The 19,141-nt window shown below is 37.3% G+C and overlaps 1 protein-coding gene across 1 annotated transcript in view; it reads right to left on the bottom strand.

The window, feature by feature from the left end:
* The window catches only part of LOC101991433 (DExD/H-box helicase 60), an 85,788-nt gene that overhangs the window by 14,385 nt on the left and 52,262 nt on the right, over positions 1–19,141 (bottom strand). Inside the window, exons 23-30 of the mRNA XM_013354694.1 lie at positions 18,906–19,034; positions 17,388–17,512; positions 12,320–12,481; positions 11,076–11,223; positions 9,587–9,739; positions 6,941–7,045; positions 5,112–5,312; positions 1,926–2,030 (exon numbers count right to left, since the gene is read on the bottom strand). Coding sequence (XP_013210148.1) covers positions 1,926–2,030; positions 5,112–5,312; positions 6,941–7,045; positions 9,587–9,739; positions 11,076–11,223; positions 12,320–12,481; positions 17,388–17,512; positions 18,906–19,034 — 1,128 coding nt within the window. The remainder of the gene's footprint in view (positions 1–1,925; positions 2,031–5,111; positions 5,313–6,940; positions 7,046–9,586; positions 9,740–11,075; positions 11,224–12,319; positions 12,482–17,387; positions 17,513–18,905; positions 19,035–19,141) is intronic.

The raw sequence follows: 19,141 nt of genomic DNA, 5'->3' as shown, positions 1-19,141 counted from the left end.
ATGGTAATGTAAATGTGATACAAGGCCAGCAAACCCTGTCGGGTTACCTTCTTGATCTATATGTCCCTAGAGAACAGAAATAATTTGTTAGTTTGGCTCAACTCACGAAATTAGTAACAAGTAGGTTATTCATTATCAGTTTAAAATACTACATGCCAATCAGACTGTAACTACTAAGAAGCCCAACTTTAATAATTACATGAATTACAAGTAGCAGTACTCATTGGGTATTGTCTTCTAATGTTTACTATAATGCAGTCTAGTTAAAAACAAAAATCTAGGGCTGGAGAGATGGCTCAGCAGTCAGCAGCACTTGCTGCTCTTCCAGACAACCTGAGCTCAGTTTTACAGAATCCACACTAAGTGCCTCAACTGAGAGTTATAGAGTGCTATACCTCTAATTTCAGGTACCTTCATGCCCTCTTCTTGTCTCTATGGGCACCTACACACATGTGACATCTACACATACATACACACAAAGGTAGATAAAATGTTTTGTGAAATTGTACAACCATTCTGGAAATCAGTATGGAGGTTTCTTAGAAAACTGGGAATCAACCTACCTCAGAACTCAGCAATAGCACTCTTGGGCACATGACCAAAGCATGCTCATACTACAAGGACGTTTGCTCAACTATGTTCATCACAGCATTATTTGTAATAGCCAGAACCTGGAAACAACCTAGATGTCCCTCAACTGACGAATGGATAAAGAAAATGTACATTTACATACACAATAAAGTACTACTCAGCAATAAAAAAAATAGTCTTGAAATTTACATGCAAATAGATGGAACTAGAAAAAAAATCATCCTGAGTGAGGTAATCCAAGCCCAGAAAGATGAACATATTTACTCACTCACAAGTGTATACTAGTTGTAAAGCGAAGCATAAAAAGCCTGTAGTCCATGACCATACAGAAATTAAGTAACAAGGTGAACCCCAAGGAAAACATACATAAATTCACCTGGAAAGGAAAAATGGACAAGATTGCCTGACAAAATTGGGATCATGGGTCAGGGGAGAAGGGAGAGCAGAAGGGAAGACAAGGGGAGGAAAACTTGAGGGAACAGGATAGTAGAGATGGAGGAAGAACAGAAATGAGAGCAAAAAAGAAGAGATATTTTGATTGAGGGACTCATTATGGGGCAAAGAAGAAACCTGACACTAGAGAAATTCCCAGGAATATACAAGGATGACCCCAGCTAAGACCCTAAGAAATAGAGGAGAGGGTACCTGAACTGACCTTGCCCTGTAGTCAGATTGATGACTATCTTAAATATCATCAGAAACTGATGGAAACAGAGACAGAGACCTGCAGGGGAGCACTGGGCTGAGCTCCCAAAGTCCAGTTGAAGAGTGGGAGGAGGGAGAATACAAAGAGTTCAAGACCATGATGGGTACCCCACTGAAACAGTCTACCTGAGCCAATAGGAGCTCATCAACTCCAGCTGGACAGGGAAGAAACCTGCATAGGACCAACTAGTCCCTCTGAATATGGGTAACAGTTTTATGACTGGGGAAGACTGTGGGGCCACTACCAGTGGCACCAGGATTTTACCTACTGCTTTACTGGTTTTTTGGTATCCCATTCTCTTTGGATGGATACCTCACTCAGCAGACATATAGTAAGGAGGGCCTTGGACCTTTCCCAAGCAATGTGCCTTATACTCCCTGAGAAGTGGATGGGGGCTGAAGCGGGGTGGAGGGGGAGGGAATGGGAGGAGGGGAAGGAGTGGGAACTGGGGCTGGTATGGAAAATGGAAAAAGACAGTTTATTTTCTTTTTAAAAAATAAATAAATATTTTTTAAAAATTAAAAAATCAAATCTGCTACTTAAAAAATTCTATCTATGTAGTAGAAATGTATTACAGGCAGAGGAGAGAGAGAGAGAAAGAGATGTGGAGGGGGGGACTGGCTCCTACCTCTTTCACCAGGAACTGCAAAGAATATAAGAAGTAAAGCTTTAACATGTCTGTGACTCGGGGACGTTTGAAGGATAACAATGAGTGCCTCAGCACTGACAGTGCCTGCAGAGAACAGCAACTTGATTTAGTAACATTAAGTGAAATGTCTTTGCAATAACACAGACTAAATTACATATAACAAGCAGAAACACACACACACACACACACATCACATAACTTATATAAGGTGGGTTACAAGATCTATACCCCTAAAGCAAAGTGAATCATTGTGGGTTCCCCCCTTTACTACTTTATTCTTTTCCAAAGTCTGTCTCCTCTGACTACAGCACACATGCAAAGGGGGTACCCTTAAAAGGGTTCCTTTTGGTGCTCTTGGTCACCCACTGTATAGGATACAAAAAGTACAACAAAAAACAGCAATAATATACAAACTTCAGTTAGATTTAATACAACACAATTTCCTTCATCATATAGCAAATCACCTAACATAGCATGTATGTCCTTTAGCACACTAAAGAGCACTGTGGCAGATTTAATGACAATGGCCTCATAGGATCATGTGTTTGAATGCTTGTTCTCTGCTTTGAGAACAGTTTAAGAAGGATTACCAAGAGTAGGCTTCGGGGCTTCAAAGGCCCATGCCGTTCCCAGTTAGCTCTCTGTCCCTACATTGTGCTACTGTCTCAGGCTGGGAAGCCTCACCCACTATTCCAGTGCCCTGCCTCCCTTCCTGCTGCCCTGTTCCTGCCATGATGGTCAGGGACTCAAATGTCTCCAGCAGACCGTTCCTTCTATAAGTTCCCTTGAGCATGGTCTTATCACATTAGCAGAAAAGTGAATAAGATAAGCACAGAAAACCAAACCAGAAAAAAAAAATTGTCTCCAAACAGTCTGAGCAGAAAAGACATTATAAGCTTCAGAGCATGTAGCATATGAGTTGAGAAGGGGTTTAAATATACTATTCTGTATGTATGGCATTACTGCAAAATTATTACAAGGAATTTGGCTGAAACCAAAGGAACGAAAAATGTTTCTTCATCTCCAGTTTCAAACAACACTCTTGTATGTATAGTATTCAACTTTTGTCTAAAATATCTATGAACTCACAATAAAAGCAAGCTTTCTTAGCACCACTCAAAAGTCAACCTGTCTACCCTTAGATTGGAGAATTTACAGAATGCAAGAAAAATCTCCGCTGTCCTTTCAAAATAACAACAAAGAACAAGAATGAATTATTTTGTTTTTCATTATATGTATATATGGGGGGCAGTATATGCAAGTACTCATGGAATTCAAGGCCATCAGACCTCTTGGAGTTAAAGGGTGGTAAGAAACACCCAGTATGAGCACTGGGAACTGAACTCAGGTCCTCTGCAACAATCTTACGTGTTCTTAACATCTGAGCCGTATTTCTAGCTACTACTGTATTTAATTCCTATATGCTTAATGGTAGGACAGGAGGAAGAATAAAAGGGTTGAACTCCTCCTTTCCTTTGCAGTGGGTTATGAAGGGAACCAAAAGGTTCCTTTACTAACACCCCTTTTCCTTGCACACAGGAATCAGAGGAGGAGGCATTTGGAAAACAGCAAAGTGGTGAGGGGATGTGGGGAGAAAGGAACTAATAGTGGTTTACTCTGTCCTGGAGGTACAGAGCTTATAACTAAAGGCACACTAGCATGATAGATTAGTATTTTCACTGCTATGAACTGAGAAGAGCAACATAAATGAAAAGCAATTTATTTTGGGCACATGATTTTAAAAGTAGTTTTGATCCATAATGTGCCTGGCTCCGATGTACTGAAGCTCACCTCACAGCAGGTCTGCACAAACAGACTTCCACTCTCCTTCTATCAAGGACCTCAATATGAACAAGGCCACCTTCACTTGAGGACATTGCTGTCCTGCAGGCTAACTTTTCTCTAGGGAAGGCTCCACAGATATTTGCAGAAATAAAGTATATATTAGTAGAATATTGTACCTAGTAGAATAGGTCCTGTTGTGGTCTGAATGTGGTCCCTAGAACATGCTGAAATCTAATCTCCATGCTGGCGATTTTATTGAGGGCTGGGATTTAGGGAAGTGATTAGAAGCAGAGGAAGTCTTAAGAGTAGAAGGTTCCCATGTTGGAATCCTCTGTGATTGTACAAGAGGAAGGAAAAGGAAATGTCAGATAGGCTGGGACATTTCCTGATTACCAAACAATGTCCTGTCATTGAAACACTGCAAGAAAGTCTTTCACTAAATGTCACGCTGCAGCATTGAACCTCTGTAATCATGAGCCAAAACAAACCTCTCTTCCTGAAAGTTCACTCCACCTGTGTCATTCTGCTGCGGCCAACAGAAAACGAACACAAGTCCTTCTAACAGTGTGTTGTCACAAAAATAGAAAATAAATCATCTAATTGTGAGTTTCAAATTCATGGTCTCATACTCCTTTTATCAGACCCTAAAACATCAAGACAATGTTCTGGTTATGTTTTGATGTCCACTTGCTTACACTCTTATAAAGTGTTCAATCATACTTTGGAAAAATTTCCTGAAAAACAAAAACAAAAATAATAATGTGGCCGGGCAGTGGTGGTACACACTTTTAATCCCAGCACTCAGGTGGCAGAGGCAGGTGGATGTCTGTGAGTTCAAGGCCAGCCTAGTCTACAAGAGCTAGTTCCAGGACAGGCACCAAAAACTACAGAGAAACCCTGTCTTGAAAATTCAAATAATAATAATAATAATAATAATAATATAATACTTTGGTAGAACTAGGCATGAGTATTTTTTGGGGGGTTGGGTTTGTTTGTTTGTTTGTTTTCCAACTTTCTACATTTTCTAAACATTTATAATTAACTTACACTTTGTCTTATGAAAACTAAACTGTTACTTTACATTAATAAAAATAAATTCTTTCTACTTCTGAATGCTATAAACAGATGATAGCTGGCACTCTCGGTACAAGACAATACTGTCTATTATGCTAGAAGACACTGATCATGGGAACACTTTAGTAACCACCCAGTCACAAATTCTGTCTAACAATGAAAACAAGCACAACTTATCATTGTTTTCCTTAGCGTTCTCCACCACTCTCTAGAGAACATGGAGAAGCATCCTAAGCCTGATAAAAGCACAGCAGAGCACAAGCCAGCCAGACCATTGGTAGAAGCCCAAGCTGGGAGACACAGCACCTTTGCCTTGCCATCCTCTGGGTCATCTGCCTTGGAGGCCAGCAGCATGAGTCTCAGAATGAGTGAGATACTGAGAGGAAACTGGCCTCTCAGTTCAGGCACTTTGGATTTTATGAGTTTTTCTATTTTGGGCAGTGGAATATCAAAGAAGTAAACATCACCCAGCAGGTCTTGTCCTCGTCTTCCAGCCCGACCAGACATCTGGAAACAGAGCAGAATCATGCTGTGAGAACCATCTGAGTGTTTTTCCTAAATGAATTTAAAGAACTAATCCTTTTATATTGTTTTGGGCCATGTATACTGTGCCTAGGGGTTAACTAAAATGAATAACCTTCTATTTGAAATCCAAAAAGTTCATCATATCTGAAGTAGGGCTATTTAAAATAATGTATCTGTCATTCCCGTGTATCATTAATCATACTAAGTATTTGTGTAATGTTGTACAGAACAAGATCTATTTATAAAATCATATATCTAATGCTATGAATATACTATGTGTTGTATAATATATAATTACCAATTCCTGACAATGACTTATGACATAAAATATTCTATGATTATATATATTATATATAGCATTACATAGTATATGCTATAACTTATATTATGACACTATATGATAATGTATTGTTAATATTAATTATACAAGTTCACTATGATTTGAATTTTACTGGATATAACTACATTTTATGCTGCCAGCAGAAATATTGACCAAACATTTCTGAGAAGGTAACTCTATAAAGACAAACTCTGTTGTCTGCAGAACATAATAGAAAGAGAAGAATCAAAAGCAAGGAAAACGCTTTAATATCCAAGATCAAGACTTTGTGGTGAAAGGCAACTGTTTGGGAAACTGAGGAAGCCCTGGGTGAAGTGAATGAAGTTCTATATGAATGTATATTACTGACAAATATCATTGACATAGGGATGGGTTTGTCAAGGACCCAGTGCCTCAGACCCATGGGAATGTTTAAATCCCTTTCTTTCCCCACAGGGATTAAAAGTCATTTTTTCGGATCCACATTTGGATTGTAATATAGTGTATGCAGAAACTGTCCATTGCAGCTTTCTCCTCCCAGATATTTTTGCCTAAAGACTTCTCCCCTATAGAGACTACCCCTAAGATTAGCTAACCTGTCTCTTGTTCAACTGTATGCAATAACCCCACTTTTATGTTCAACTTTATATAAGAAACACACTGAGCTTCCGAGTGATATAGTTTCTCCATTGGGAGTCAAATCCACATGCTCCCAGCTTTTCTGTGTGTCTGTGCATCTGTGCTTTTCTCACTAGCTTGTTAGGTCAGTTAGGTCAGTCTCTGGAGCTGGGCAGAGCATGGCAATACTGCGTGCACAGATTGTGGGAAAACAACCAAATAACACAACAGGAGAGTACAGACATTGGTTTGGAAACAGACTGTGTATCTAGAGTCAAGAAAAGTATTAAAAATGACTCCAGAATAGAAACCCATGCTCAGTTGCTCAGTAAATTAGAAAGTAAATGTTTCCATTTATTAATCCAGTAATCTGTCATATGGACTCTTTCTTATAAATTGCTTTATTTAGCCTGTGTGCATGACATGAAGTAATGATCACCCAGATTCTGCAGACAAGAGAGAAGTTTGAATGCCTTATCAAAGACCATACACATGATTAGCAGTGGTCAAAAAATCTCATAGACCTATGCTTACTCAGTACCAGACAGGCACCTACAGTGTTCTGCCATGAACTGGAGCATTTACTAAATTAGTAGTTAAAGTAATTTTTTCTTACTATTTCATGGCTGCATAGTATGAACACATTACTTTAAGTTAATGTATATTTATTTACCTGTCTGAAATTTAAAGCATCCAGATATACTGAGTTTTGAGCAAAAACCACAGATTTACAAGGCATGTTGATTCCTAAAGCAAGTGTTCCCGTAGCTGTCACCACCTAAAATGGAATAAAACAGTGATTTTACACACTGATATTTTGGTTGAATACAAGTATTTTCATTAAATTGCTAAAAAAACTTTATTTAAATCCCAATAAAACTTCAGTGGACAAACCAAGGGGACAAGACATATAATGTTTCTTCTTACTTTGCAAACATAGACAGCACATTCTCTAATGGAATCTGTTATACCTATTTCTTTACAAGAAATATATACTTTCGTCTTAATTGTGTAGTACAGATGTCACAGAGGAACTTAGAGGTCGTATCTAAAATAATTATATTCTCTCATCACCATCTTTCTCCCTGTTCTTTACATTATTCCCTTAATATCTCTCAATATCACTGTCATTTTGTATACTATTAAAATACTAAAGTCTAAGAATCTTTTACTGTTGTATCTCAAAAACCAAGTAACACATCTGACATGGAATAAGTATTACAGTAAACATCATAAGTAAAATATTAGGATAGGAATTTCTCTGTGAGAAGGCAGTAAAATTTTTACAAGCCTACTTCCTGGTAACTATTTGATTTACTAATGTTCATTGAGAAATGACATAAGAAGAAAGTACATTTTATCTTTCTGTCATGAATTTTCATGATCACTAATCATAAACAGAAAACAACGTAAAGCTTATTTACATAATCTAACTTCTAGTTCATTTTTTCTGATGTAGTTATTCTGTCTTGACTTGTCCTGTCTTGTTGTGGAATTCCTTTTTGTACTTTCAGAAGATGTGTCTTTGCCAAGGCACCTTCAGATTGGTTTAATAAAGAGCTAAATGGCCAATAACTAATTAGACAGGACTTCCAGAGACAGAGAAGATGCTGGGAAAAAGAAAAAAAATTGCCAGTCAGATAAGAAAAGAAAACAGAAGGTGCAAGATGGAAGAAAGATAATAACACCATGCAGCAGAACATAGATCAATAGAGATGGATTGATTTGTTATCCGAGCTACATGGTATAACCCTAATCTGTAGGCAGAGTTTTCATAATTCCTAATATGTCTCTGTATTTGTGTGTGTGCGTGTGTGTGTGTGTGTGTGTGTGTGTGTGTGTCAGCCTGAAAAAAGTTCCTCTTCACTAACTCTTTAGATCAATGCTGTTTGTGGTTCTGATTTTTGAAGATGCTTTAGGATGTGAAGTAATGTTTTTTAATTGTTTTGTAACTGAGGCTTATTTATGCCTTTGTCAAAATGAAATATGCTACTTGCTAAATTATATTAAATTATTTTTATTCAAATCTTTTTAATAAGTATAAACATTGAGAGTGTAGGAGCTTTACATTTAGAAAATGAAAAGAAGAAATACCTTCCTAAAATGTCTTCTCTGATGAAGCCATTTTGTAGCTATTATATATCAGTTGAGTTATTCTCACTTTATTAGTGACTAAGACATTGCTGTCAGATACTATTTTAACCATATCTCTTTCTCCTTTTTCTTTCTCTTCATTCTATTCACTCTTTCTTTTTACCTATGTGGGGCAAGAGAATTGTCTGTATTCTGTCAACGATGTTTTAAATAAATGCTGATTGGCCAGGCAGGTGGGAAAACCAGACAGGAAGTAGAAATGATGCAATGAGAACAGGAGAATTCTGGGAAGGAGGAAGTTGATTCCTCCCACTCCTGCCCAGACCACCAAAGCAGCAGGATGAGATCTGCCCCACTGTAAAAGGTACTGAGACACATGGCTAACATAGATAAGAACAATGGGTCAATATAAGCTATAAGAGCTAATAAGTAGCTTGACCTAATAGGCCAGTCATCTTTATAACTTATAGAGATCTCTGTGTGATTTTCTTTGGGGCTTGCCAGCTGTGGGTTGGGACAGAAACCCCAACAAGTTAGCCCCTTCATGTTACACCTATGCCTTACAAAATGTAAGGTTGATAACTTTTAGTAGTCAGAGTCAGTTTTTGAATATTGCTCAAGATTCATATTTACTTGGCAACAATCTAATGGCCCTCTGTACACTTGCCTGGATTATTACAATGAGCCTAACAAGGATGTACTAAAGAAAACACAGTAAGAATGTGCCCTGAAAGTCATTTATGGCTATCAGTAACAGTAGAAATGACATTCAGTACAACATATTTACAAGCTCTGTTGAGCTAAGTTGAAGCCCCGAGAAAGCAGATATCTGTGCTATGATTTCAGCTGCCACATTAGAAAAAGATCTTCACCAAACTAAAATATAAATCCTCTCTAAATTCGTGTAGAGAATGTTTGTAGCAAAGCCACATCAACAAACCCTACATATAAAACATAAGAATAAGTTATGCACCGAAGTCAACATAGAGATGCTTTGTTTTTGTGGGCAAATGTATGCAGTAAATGGCACCAGTCAAACCTCCTTCCCCAGTTAAATGACAGAGAGCATATGCAAAGGTACCGCAGCCATTAAACAAAGTCTACAGCCCAAATAACGTAAGTATATTGGGGGGGGGAGTAAGGAGTGGCTATATTTCTTCATTTCATGAACATTCTGCTTCATCTATTTACATTTTCAAATTTTACAAAAAAAAAATTGACCCACCCTAATGAATCCTTTCCTAAAAAGAATTTCCACTAACTGCTTTTCTTTGGCACTCATAGAGCTGTGATGAAAGCCAATGCCCCTTCTTGCCAATTGCTTCAGTGTGTCACCTTTTCTTTGGTTGTTCACCCGACTAAACACCATCTGCAATGACTGCAAAGAAGAGATTTAAAGTATTAGTTATCTAAGGCTCATTCAAATGTGTTCAATTAAAATAATATGCATATTACATAATAATTTGGCCAACTGATATCACTGTTTGGCCTTTGCTCTACATCTACACATCATCAATCATCATCATTTTCAATAATAACAACAAGAGAACATTTTATGGCAACAAACAGTCACTACAAGAAAATTTTTCTCAATTCTTGACATTCTCACCAGCTCTGGAATAGAAAACTCTACCCCAGAGTAGTAGATAACTCCAAGGGAAATGCAAGACTGTGGCCCATTCCCACTGGGACAAGATCAAGTGATGGTGAAAACTTTTCTAAAGTTCTTCCCAGAAAGTAAAGCAAAACTTTTATACTATAAGGTCAAGAAATGTCTTTATCCACATTGTGTCCAGTTGGATGTGCAATGCATACCACTACATGGTAGAATGCAAGTGCCCTCATCTTCCTATGTTCAGAAATATCTTATTTGTGTAATTAAGATACAATGTAAAGTCAGTGTTCATGACAAAGTGATTGCAAAAGACGGGTGCATTCAAGGGTCCTGGAGAATACAGAGTTATTACCCAAGGGTCTCTAAGTAGAAAGGAGGAAATCCAGTTGTGCCCAGTGTTATATAAAAAAATCAACACTTGGAGAGAAGAGACAAGTTTAAGTTTCTAAACATAAAAGGATATTTCCCAGCTATTTTTGATTGTACAGTTATCTATAAGACAGAATGTCAAGGATCAATTAAAATAATGATGTACATACTAGACAGATTATAAAGCTGTCAAAATAAGACTCATGAAACAATGAAAATAAGCAAATGCATATGTGAGTGTGTTTGTGGTTTGTGTGTGTGATGATATTGCTTGTATTGAAACTGGTTTCATTGTTATATATGTTGTCTATAAATAGTAATAGTTTAAAGATGATGGGTTAAACCAAATATAGATATCCCAATGACTTTGGTGAATTTTTTTTAGCTGTAATATAGAAAGACCCTAATTTTAAGAAATGTTGTCGAAATTTAAATATGTCAGTCTGTATGGGTTAAAATTCTGACTTTATACAGGCTTTTATAGAAGATACCATGCAAAAAACAGACACTTAGGTGACCTGTCAAGACACAATCAGTCTACAAATTCTAATCCTATCCTAAGGGTAGATTGAAAGGCCCTTGAATGCTGTATGCAGCAAAAGCTCCTGTCTGCTACATCTCTAGTTCATAGAGACTTCAGTTATGGTAGCAATTGCCTGCAGTATGGCCAACACTGCCTACGTGGAGGAAGCCTACACTCTGAGAGAACTGGTCCCTTCTGGGTGCTGACCTCATCATCTATTGCTTTCTGATCAGCATACGTGCAGTCCTGAGGAATCTCCAGATTCTTCTCCAGACTCTTCAGGAGGTAATCGCGTTCAGCTTCACTCATGATGCTTTGATCCAATCTTCTGGAAGGCTTTTGGCTTTTTTCATCTCTTTACAAGAATAATATTACAAGAAATCAGCATTTGCAGTCAATCTCTACAGAAATCTCAGAAACACTGCTTCATTAATTTATGTTATCATAACTCAATTTTTCCCCCAATGTGTTTGCTCATCAGCCCCTGGGGCCTACGACCCCTCAAAATGAAGCTATTATGAATGTGACATTTTTTAAGTAGTGTTTCCCAATGGCCACTGTATATATTTTTAAAATACAGAATAATCTATCTCCTAATAAAGAAAACAGAACATAAAAATTATAAGTTCAAGTTCAGGAATGTAAGAACAAATAACAAATTTATGAGAACAGATGATACAAACAATAACAGTGAAATACTGAAGAGGCAGATATTTGTGCCCATAGAAAGCCAGAGATATAAGAATAAATGAAGTGAACAGAACCATAATATCCTAAAAGGGAAGTGGCAGGAAACACATGTAAAATAGTAAAAACATAACCCCAAATTGTTGAATAGTCAACAGCAAAAGTTAGACCCCATCAGATAGATGGCAGGAAAAAGAATGCCAAACATGGGGAATTTTAACCAATTTCAAAGTTTATTCAGCACAGGTAGCTAAGTTGTAGAGTAGTGAAGTTAGAGAGTCTCAAGTCCATAAAGACTCTGTGATCATAAGGAGGATAGGAGTTTCCAAACAACATAGTCACTGAAAGTGGAGAAGACCAACGCAGGACATATTTTAGCTACACACTGAAAGCAATGACATTCCAAGGGTAAAAATGGTGTTGTAATCCAATCTAAAACTCACTCTATGGCTCACACGGTGATAATGAGCCATGAGTCGAGGCAGAGTTGCATGTGGGATGATCATATCAAGTTCTATACTACACACAGACTGATAGAATCTAGACCTGATTTAAACAAACATAAATTAAACTGTTCTATGCAAGTAAGGAATATGTGATGCAAGTCACCTATCTTCAAACAATTATCCCTCTGAAATTTAAAAACAGAAACAATCCAAGCAGGAATTAGAACTTCATTATAGAACAGTTTCAATGCATGTACCTACTAGGACACTTGGGTTTTACAAACCCTAATGTGGCAATTTGTTTAGTGAAACACTTACCCTATCTTTTGCTGTTTCTCCAAAGATTTTTTAACTTTTCGAAGTCTGTTAGCCATGACATGAGCTTCCTTATCAGCTTTGGGAGGCCTTTTCTTTTCCTCTTTCTCCTCTAGGAAATCGCAAGCATTCTGAGCACATCCTTCTACAGACCTTAATCTAAATCTGGAAGCAAACAAATACATATTTACAGATATATTATCGTAAGATTCAGTTTCTCCATCTTTTCTGGTTGTGTGTTACATTTCTCATGGCTATGAACAATAGCTGAGAAGAAGTCGTTATGGAAGGGTTTAAACAGGTTCACAGTTTGAAAGGACTCAGTTACTTATACTGGGATAAGAGTAAGCATGGCAAAAAAGTAAGAGGTAGCTAGTCACATTCTATCTGTAGGCAGGAAGCAGAACACAAACAGAAAGCAGGATTAGCTCCAAGACTTCAAGGCTTGACCTCAGTGGCCCTGTTTGGTGGTTTGACTTGAGAATTGTCCCCACAGGCTCATGTATTTTAATACAAAGTCTGTATTTGGGAAGGATTAGGAGGTGCAGCCTTGTCGCGGGAGGTGTTCAACTAGGATCAGGCTTTAAAGTATCAAAAGCCCATGGCATTCCCAGTTAGCTATCTCTCTCTGAACCCTCCTTTTAATTATATAATCTCCTAGATCATTTGAAACAACAACAATTATATCAAACATTATTTCAATGCTGTCATTTCTGTACCACAGATGTGAAAATGGAAATATAGATTAAGGGGTCTACACATGAGTATACACAGCATGGATGTATCAGAGTGTGTCTTCTTATCCTTGTCTCTGGTGGTTTTATTATGGTATTATTTTTTATATCATGCAGGTTCCAGTCATTTCTGTCATAGTGTTTCTCTTTTCAAAAATCTAAATTAGTTGAAAATAACTGTGCTTCTTATGCCTCTCTGATACAGAATTACATAGAATGAAAATGACCTAGAAATTGCACATCAGCGATTAATATCTTGTACCACTGAACTACACACTCATGACTCTTTGATTTTAGTTTCACCAAGATTCTTAGTATAGTTGCAGTCATGGAATAGTTGCCCATCAATGATAAGGCTAAAGGGGACAGCAGTAAAATTTATACTGAGGCCTGCCCTTGAAATGTATGCCCTTAGGCACATATTAACATTTCCAACCTCTAAACCTCTAAACACAGTCCACACTCTTTTTTTCCAGACATCAGGGACAGACTGTTGGGGCTATCACTATATGATAAGTCACTAAAGATTAACTATCACACTGCGTGTAAGAAAGGATTTTCATAGTTTATCTTATATAATAATCCTTTATTCGTTTAAAAGGTATGAAATCCACACGTAGAATTTTACTTGTCATATTTTGATACCTTATGAACGCACTTGTATTCTTATGATTTTATCTGGGTACCTTTAGAATCTCGTTGTTTCCCAAAGTCCTTCCCTCCAAATGCTATTGAATGCCTTCCTGAAGTCAATGTAACCAACATATATCTTTTCAAAATTCTTCATATCTTTCTGCCAGTTTCCTCAAAGTGAAGATCTGATCTATTGTGCTCCTATTAGCTCTGAACGTGCCTTGGGTCTCTGCTAGGACTTCCTCTCTGTTCTGCCCTTGATCCTTTGCAGGAAAATGGAGGAGGATAAGTTCTTGCTGCTGTGGCATGACAAACTAATGCTCCTGTAATTTGAGCAGTCTAGCTTGTCCTTCTTCTTGTATATGTGAATTATGATTCAGTGCTTCCATTCTGTGGGAATCACTTCATGTTCCCATATCTCCCTGAAGAGTCTGAAAGTGCCTCAGCCCGCGAGCCCATTGTAGCCACCCCCAACTCCTCTACCGTGATGTCATCCAGTCCACTCCTGGGCTCTTTCTGTTATTTGCTTTCTTAATAGTTTTTTCTATTTTGCTCATGTCAATATTAAATCTTTCCTCATCATCTCTGATGTTTGAGTGGCTGCCAAAGTTTATCTCATTGTAATTACATGATAGCTTTAGGGTCATTGTATAGGCTGTCAAAGTATAGTTTCTTTGTTTTATGTCCCCTGGTTCTTGTTAATAGATGACCTTGTCCATCTTTAATCACTGGAATCTGAGGGGCATATCTGAAATTTATGCGGACATAGATGACAAGATGTGTTTTATTATGGAGTCTAGCCACTTAGACCTCTTTGCAAATACCTTATATATGTATACAGTACTCTTTTTTGCTCTTCTTTTGACTTCCATGCATCTATCTCTGCAGTAAGTCATTCTACTGGTGTTGCCCTTTTTGCATGATCCATCATCTACTTAGAAGCCTCCAGTATAGCTTTTTTGATGTTTTCCCATTTGCTTTCTACATTTGTAAAGGATTGCTTAATGATTTCCCTCATCTTTTATTTCAGCAGTTCTCTTATACTCTCTCTGTACAACTGGATTCATAGTTGTTTACAATTGATCTTCCTGTTCGTCTTACCTGGCAAGCCTCTCCTAAGTTTCAGTTGAATGTTGACCATAACAAGTTGGTAATCTGACCGAAAGTCAGCACTAGGAAATGACCGACTGTTTTGCATGCTAGATAAAAGTTTCTTCCTGTGCAAAATGTAGTCAATTTGGCTGTGTGTGCATTTGTTAGGGTATTCCCCCCTCCAGCATCTTGATGGTTTGGACTGATTGAATTTTGTGTTAGATACGTACAAATCATTGCACAACAGAAGTCATGAGGTCATTCCCCTCTATCATTACCTACAATGGCACATGACCATTCACCATGTCACGGTTTTACAACTTTGAGCATTGTTCAGTCCAGGGTGAAGTGTCCATTTATAATGTCATTGGGTCTTCATTTCCTTATGAAACTCCCTTGCCAAGTACTATTTATTCTAAATCACCATGTGTGCTTTTCACCTATTGACCAATTTAATTCTTTCAACAAGATAGAAGAAAAATTGCATATGCTCATATGCATGTAAATATATAAATGATAAAGTATTGTTTTCTGATTTCAAGACTGCAGTTAAGCTCTCAGATATCTACACAGAGAATGGCTCTTGCTTCTAATATCCATGGCTGTACTTGGAAGTGAAGCAAAAACAGCTATATAAAGTTTTCATGGCACAGAAAAGAGTTTTCTATTGTCCTACATACAAAGGCAAAAGGAGTAATTTTACTGCAGTCTCCGAAAATAATAAAATAGGACCTTGCATCACCTGCTACCATTGTTTCTGAGTTTCTGTCACTAATGAGGACTCATTATTATATGTTTCTGTACATGTTCATAAGTATTGAACTTTATAATACAATGGTTTTATTTATTTGATGATTCTATAGCTTGAGAATAATTTTCTCCAGTAAGTAAAGTATTCTCTTATTGTTACATAGATAAATGGTTAATTTGTATACCTTTATCCACTAACTAAATTATTCTTTGTGCCATTTTATTAGAATTAGATCCGTTAAAGTAGTAAGTTCAATTTTAAGTTATTACATTCTATAACATAAAATTTGGTAAGATATCACTGGCTCTAGGTCATATTTATCATTACAATTAATTTAAATTACCAAAATATTTCATCAATCTATATTGAAGCATATTACAAAAACTTAAATTTTATGTGGGATAGCAATACTGATGGCTATGTTCAATGGGTTCTGTGAAGAACCAAGAGCTGTACTGAAAATTATTATTTGAACTTATAACAAACAAAAACAATAGTTTATAGTATAAAACATAAGGTATCAAATTTAATGAAGAAAAATTACTAGAACATGGTGTAGGAGGTCCTTTTATCTATGTGCTACTTTCATTGCTTAATGAATAAAGAAACTGCTCTGATCTGTTGATAGGGCAGAACTTAGGTAGGAAAGGAATATGGAATAGAATTCTGGGAGAAAGAAAGCAGAGTCAGAGAGACATCATGGATTCGCCAGAGACAGACACTGGGAATTTTACCCAGTAAGCCACTGCCAGGTGGCAATACACAGATGAATAGACATGGGTCAAATTAAGGTGTAAGAATTAACCAAAAATAAACTAGAGCTAATGCACCAAGCAATAATTTAATTAATATAATTTCTATGTAATTATTTTGGGGCTTACCAGGCGGCCAGGATAAACAAGCAGGCCTTTCCCTCAACAATTGGAGCTCCAACATATGCTAGCTAAATCCATGTAAAACTTGTTTATTTAGGTAATATTATATCCTTCTGGAGTCTTTGATAGCGTTAAAGAATAGATAGTTATATTTTTCTTTATTGAAGATAAAAGATAAAGTAGATATAAATACTGTAACTGCAATTCTTTCTTGATAACTGTTTTGTTATTTGTAATTTTACTATGTTAAAACCTCCCTTTTTGTTTAAATAGGAAAGGGGAAATGGTGTGGGAGGGCCTTCTGTCTATGTGCTGCTTTCATTGGTTAATGATTAAAGAAACAGCCTTGGCCTATTGAAAGGGCAGAACTTAGCTAAGCAGGGAAGACAGAACTGAATTCTGGGAGAAAGAAAACAGAGTCAGAGAGATGCCATGGATCCACTGGAGAAAGACACTGGGAATTTTACCCAGTAAGCCACTGATACACGGCAATACACAGATTCATAGAAATGGATTAAATTAAGATGTAAGAATTAACCAGTAAGGAATTAGAGCTAATGAGCCAGGCAGTAATTTAATTAATACAGTTTCTGTGTGGTTATTTTGGGGCTAAGCTAGCCAGGTGCCCAGGATGAACAAGCGGGCATTTTAACCAACAAGAACACTGAAAATATTTTTAAGAACTTAACTAAAACTGGGCATAATGGTAAATGCATGTCTACACTTCCAGCAGTGGGGAAGCTGAGGCAGGAAAGCAGGCCTTGACACATACTAAGATCCTGTTTCAAACAAACAAACAGAGCCAGAACAACAAAAAGTAGAAAAAGAAAATTCTGTGATTTTAAATAAGTCATATGATTTTGACAAATGAATGAGCACCTCTTATAGTAATAAATACTAGGCCATAGCAGTAACATGTATATCATTTCCTCCACATTAAAGGAAGGAGCCTAACACAGATTATGTCACAATGCTAAATAACTTACAAAAAGAACAGTGCAGGCAACTTATCCATTTCCCTGAGCTTCTCAACAAGATGTGGAAAGAAGTCCAGCATCTGTCCTGAGTAGTTATGGAAATTGGGACTCAGTTTCTGCAGCACCTTTCTGGCCTGTGACAGTGAACAGAAAGTGTTTGTATTAAAATGTGCTTAGCAAAGAGAGGAATGGCCACTCGGACTAAACTCTTTTTATAATTGTTTAATCTTTGTTTTTGTTGTTCTTCAAGCTAATCCTAGGACACTACTGTGGCAAGCCACAGCAAGGACACACACAAACCACAGACGTAATAACAAACTTCTGATGTACTGTACACCACACCTGCAATTGTTTGCAAAAACACAAATCTGGCAGGAGGAAAAGGATTGCTCAGTTAGTGGTGCTGTTTCCACTGTAGCAGGAGAAAGGAGCCCCCTCCATGCAGCAGAGGCAAGCACAGCCAACCTGACTAAGAGGTTTTGAATGACTAGATAAGCACAGGGAAATGTAACCTAACTATAGCAGGTTTCCAATTGAAAGAAAGAACAAATCAAGTTATGAGGTGGGGAGAGATCACATGAAAAAAATATCATGTATGCTAATTTAAAAAATTGCAAATCTCAATTTTTGATGATAAATTAAGACTAAGCTTAAACAAAATAAATGCGTAAGCATATATTTCCAGATTAGACTCTAGGACTTGGATAGTTCTCAAAATGTAAAATAAAAAGCATAAAGAATAAAACCCCAAGGACAGCTACATGACAGGGACATGGAGCACATGAGCTCACAGCGGTGTGGATACCTGCAAAGGAGCTCATAAGATCAGTCCTGAAGTAATTTCAACATAACTGAGGAGGGGCTCACAGAGTCTCTCCCTAGCTGAGGAGCCACTGCCAAAGATGGCTGCTGTGGAAGGGGACACTCAGTGTTCTTCGTATGCTGATAGGCTGCCCACATTCCAGTGGACGGCCCCACACCCACTCACACACTGGAAGCATTGAGTTTAGGAAAGACCATTTGAAGTTGAAAGGGAAATGATAGGAGGAATATGGGAGGACTGGGAGGAGAGAGCTGGGGAGTAGATTTGAAAACATTATACACATATACATGAAATTTTAAAGAGAATTAAACTCCAAAACTAAAAATGGAAGAAAAATAAAAATGTGTTTCAGCTACTTGAGTCCCATCTCTACGCTGCTAAAACCATCAATAATAATCCCAAACACGAGCCCTCTATTGTCTTGCATCTGCCATCAATTTCATGAAGAACCCATAGTCTCTTGCCAAGTTTTAGGGCACTCTAGAGAAGAGAGGAAAAAAAATGTTCTCTCTCTCTCTCTCTCTCTCTCTCTCTCTCTCTCTCTCTCTCTCTCTCTCTCTCTTTCAGAACCACTACATATCAAGTCAAACTCAAACATCTAAGTAAACATTGAAAACTACAAGGGAGAGATATAGTATTGTTTGGTGAATGACACAACTCAGGAAAACAAAACAGAGTGCTTTGCCCAAAATGCATGAAATTACCTGCTCCTCATTCCCATTTTTAATCCAGTTTGTGAATTCTTCCTTTAAGCTCTCCTCATATTTTCTAGCATCCAACTTTTTAATGACTATTTTGTTCTTTAAATGAGTGAAGTTCTCTGGACACAGGTTCTGGGAAAAAAAAAAAGACCATGGAATTCTATAAAAATAATGCCTGAAAACCTAAAAGCATTTCTCAATTATATTTTTAATTGACAGTTTTATGATCTCTTAGGCTA

This window comes from Microtus ochrogaster, unplaced genomic scaffold (genome assembly GCF_000317375.1).
Source record: "Microtus ochrogaster isolate Prairie Vole_2 unplaced genomic scaffold, MicOch1.0 UNK61, whole genome shotgun sequence".
NCBI lineage: Eukaryota > Metazoa > Chordata > Mammalia > Rodentia > Cricetidae > Microtus > Microtus ochrogaster.
Note: the sequence above shows the minus strand (reverse complement) of the source record. Positions and strands in the feature narration are given on the sequence as shown.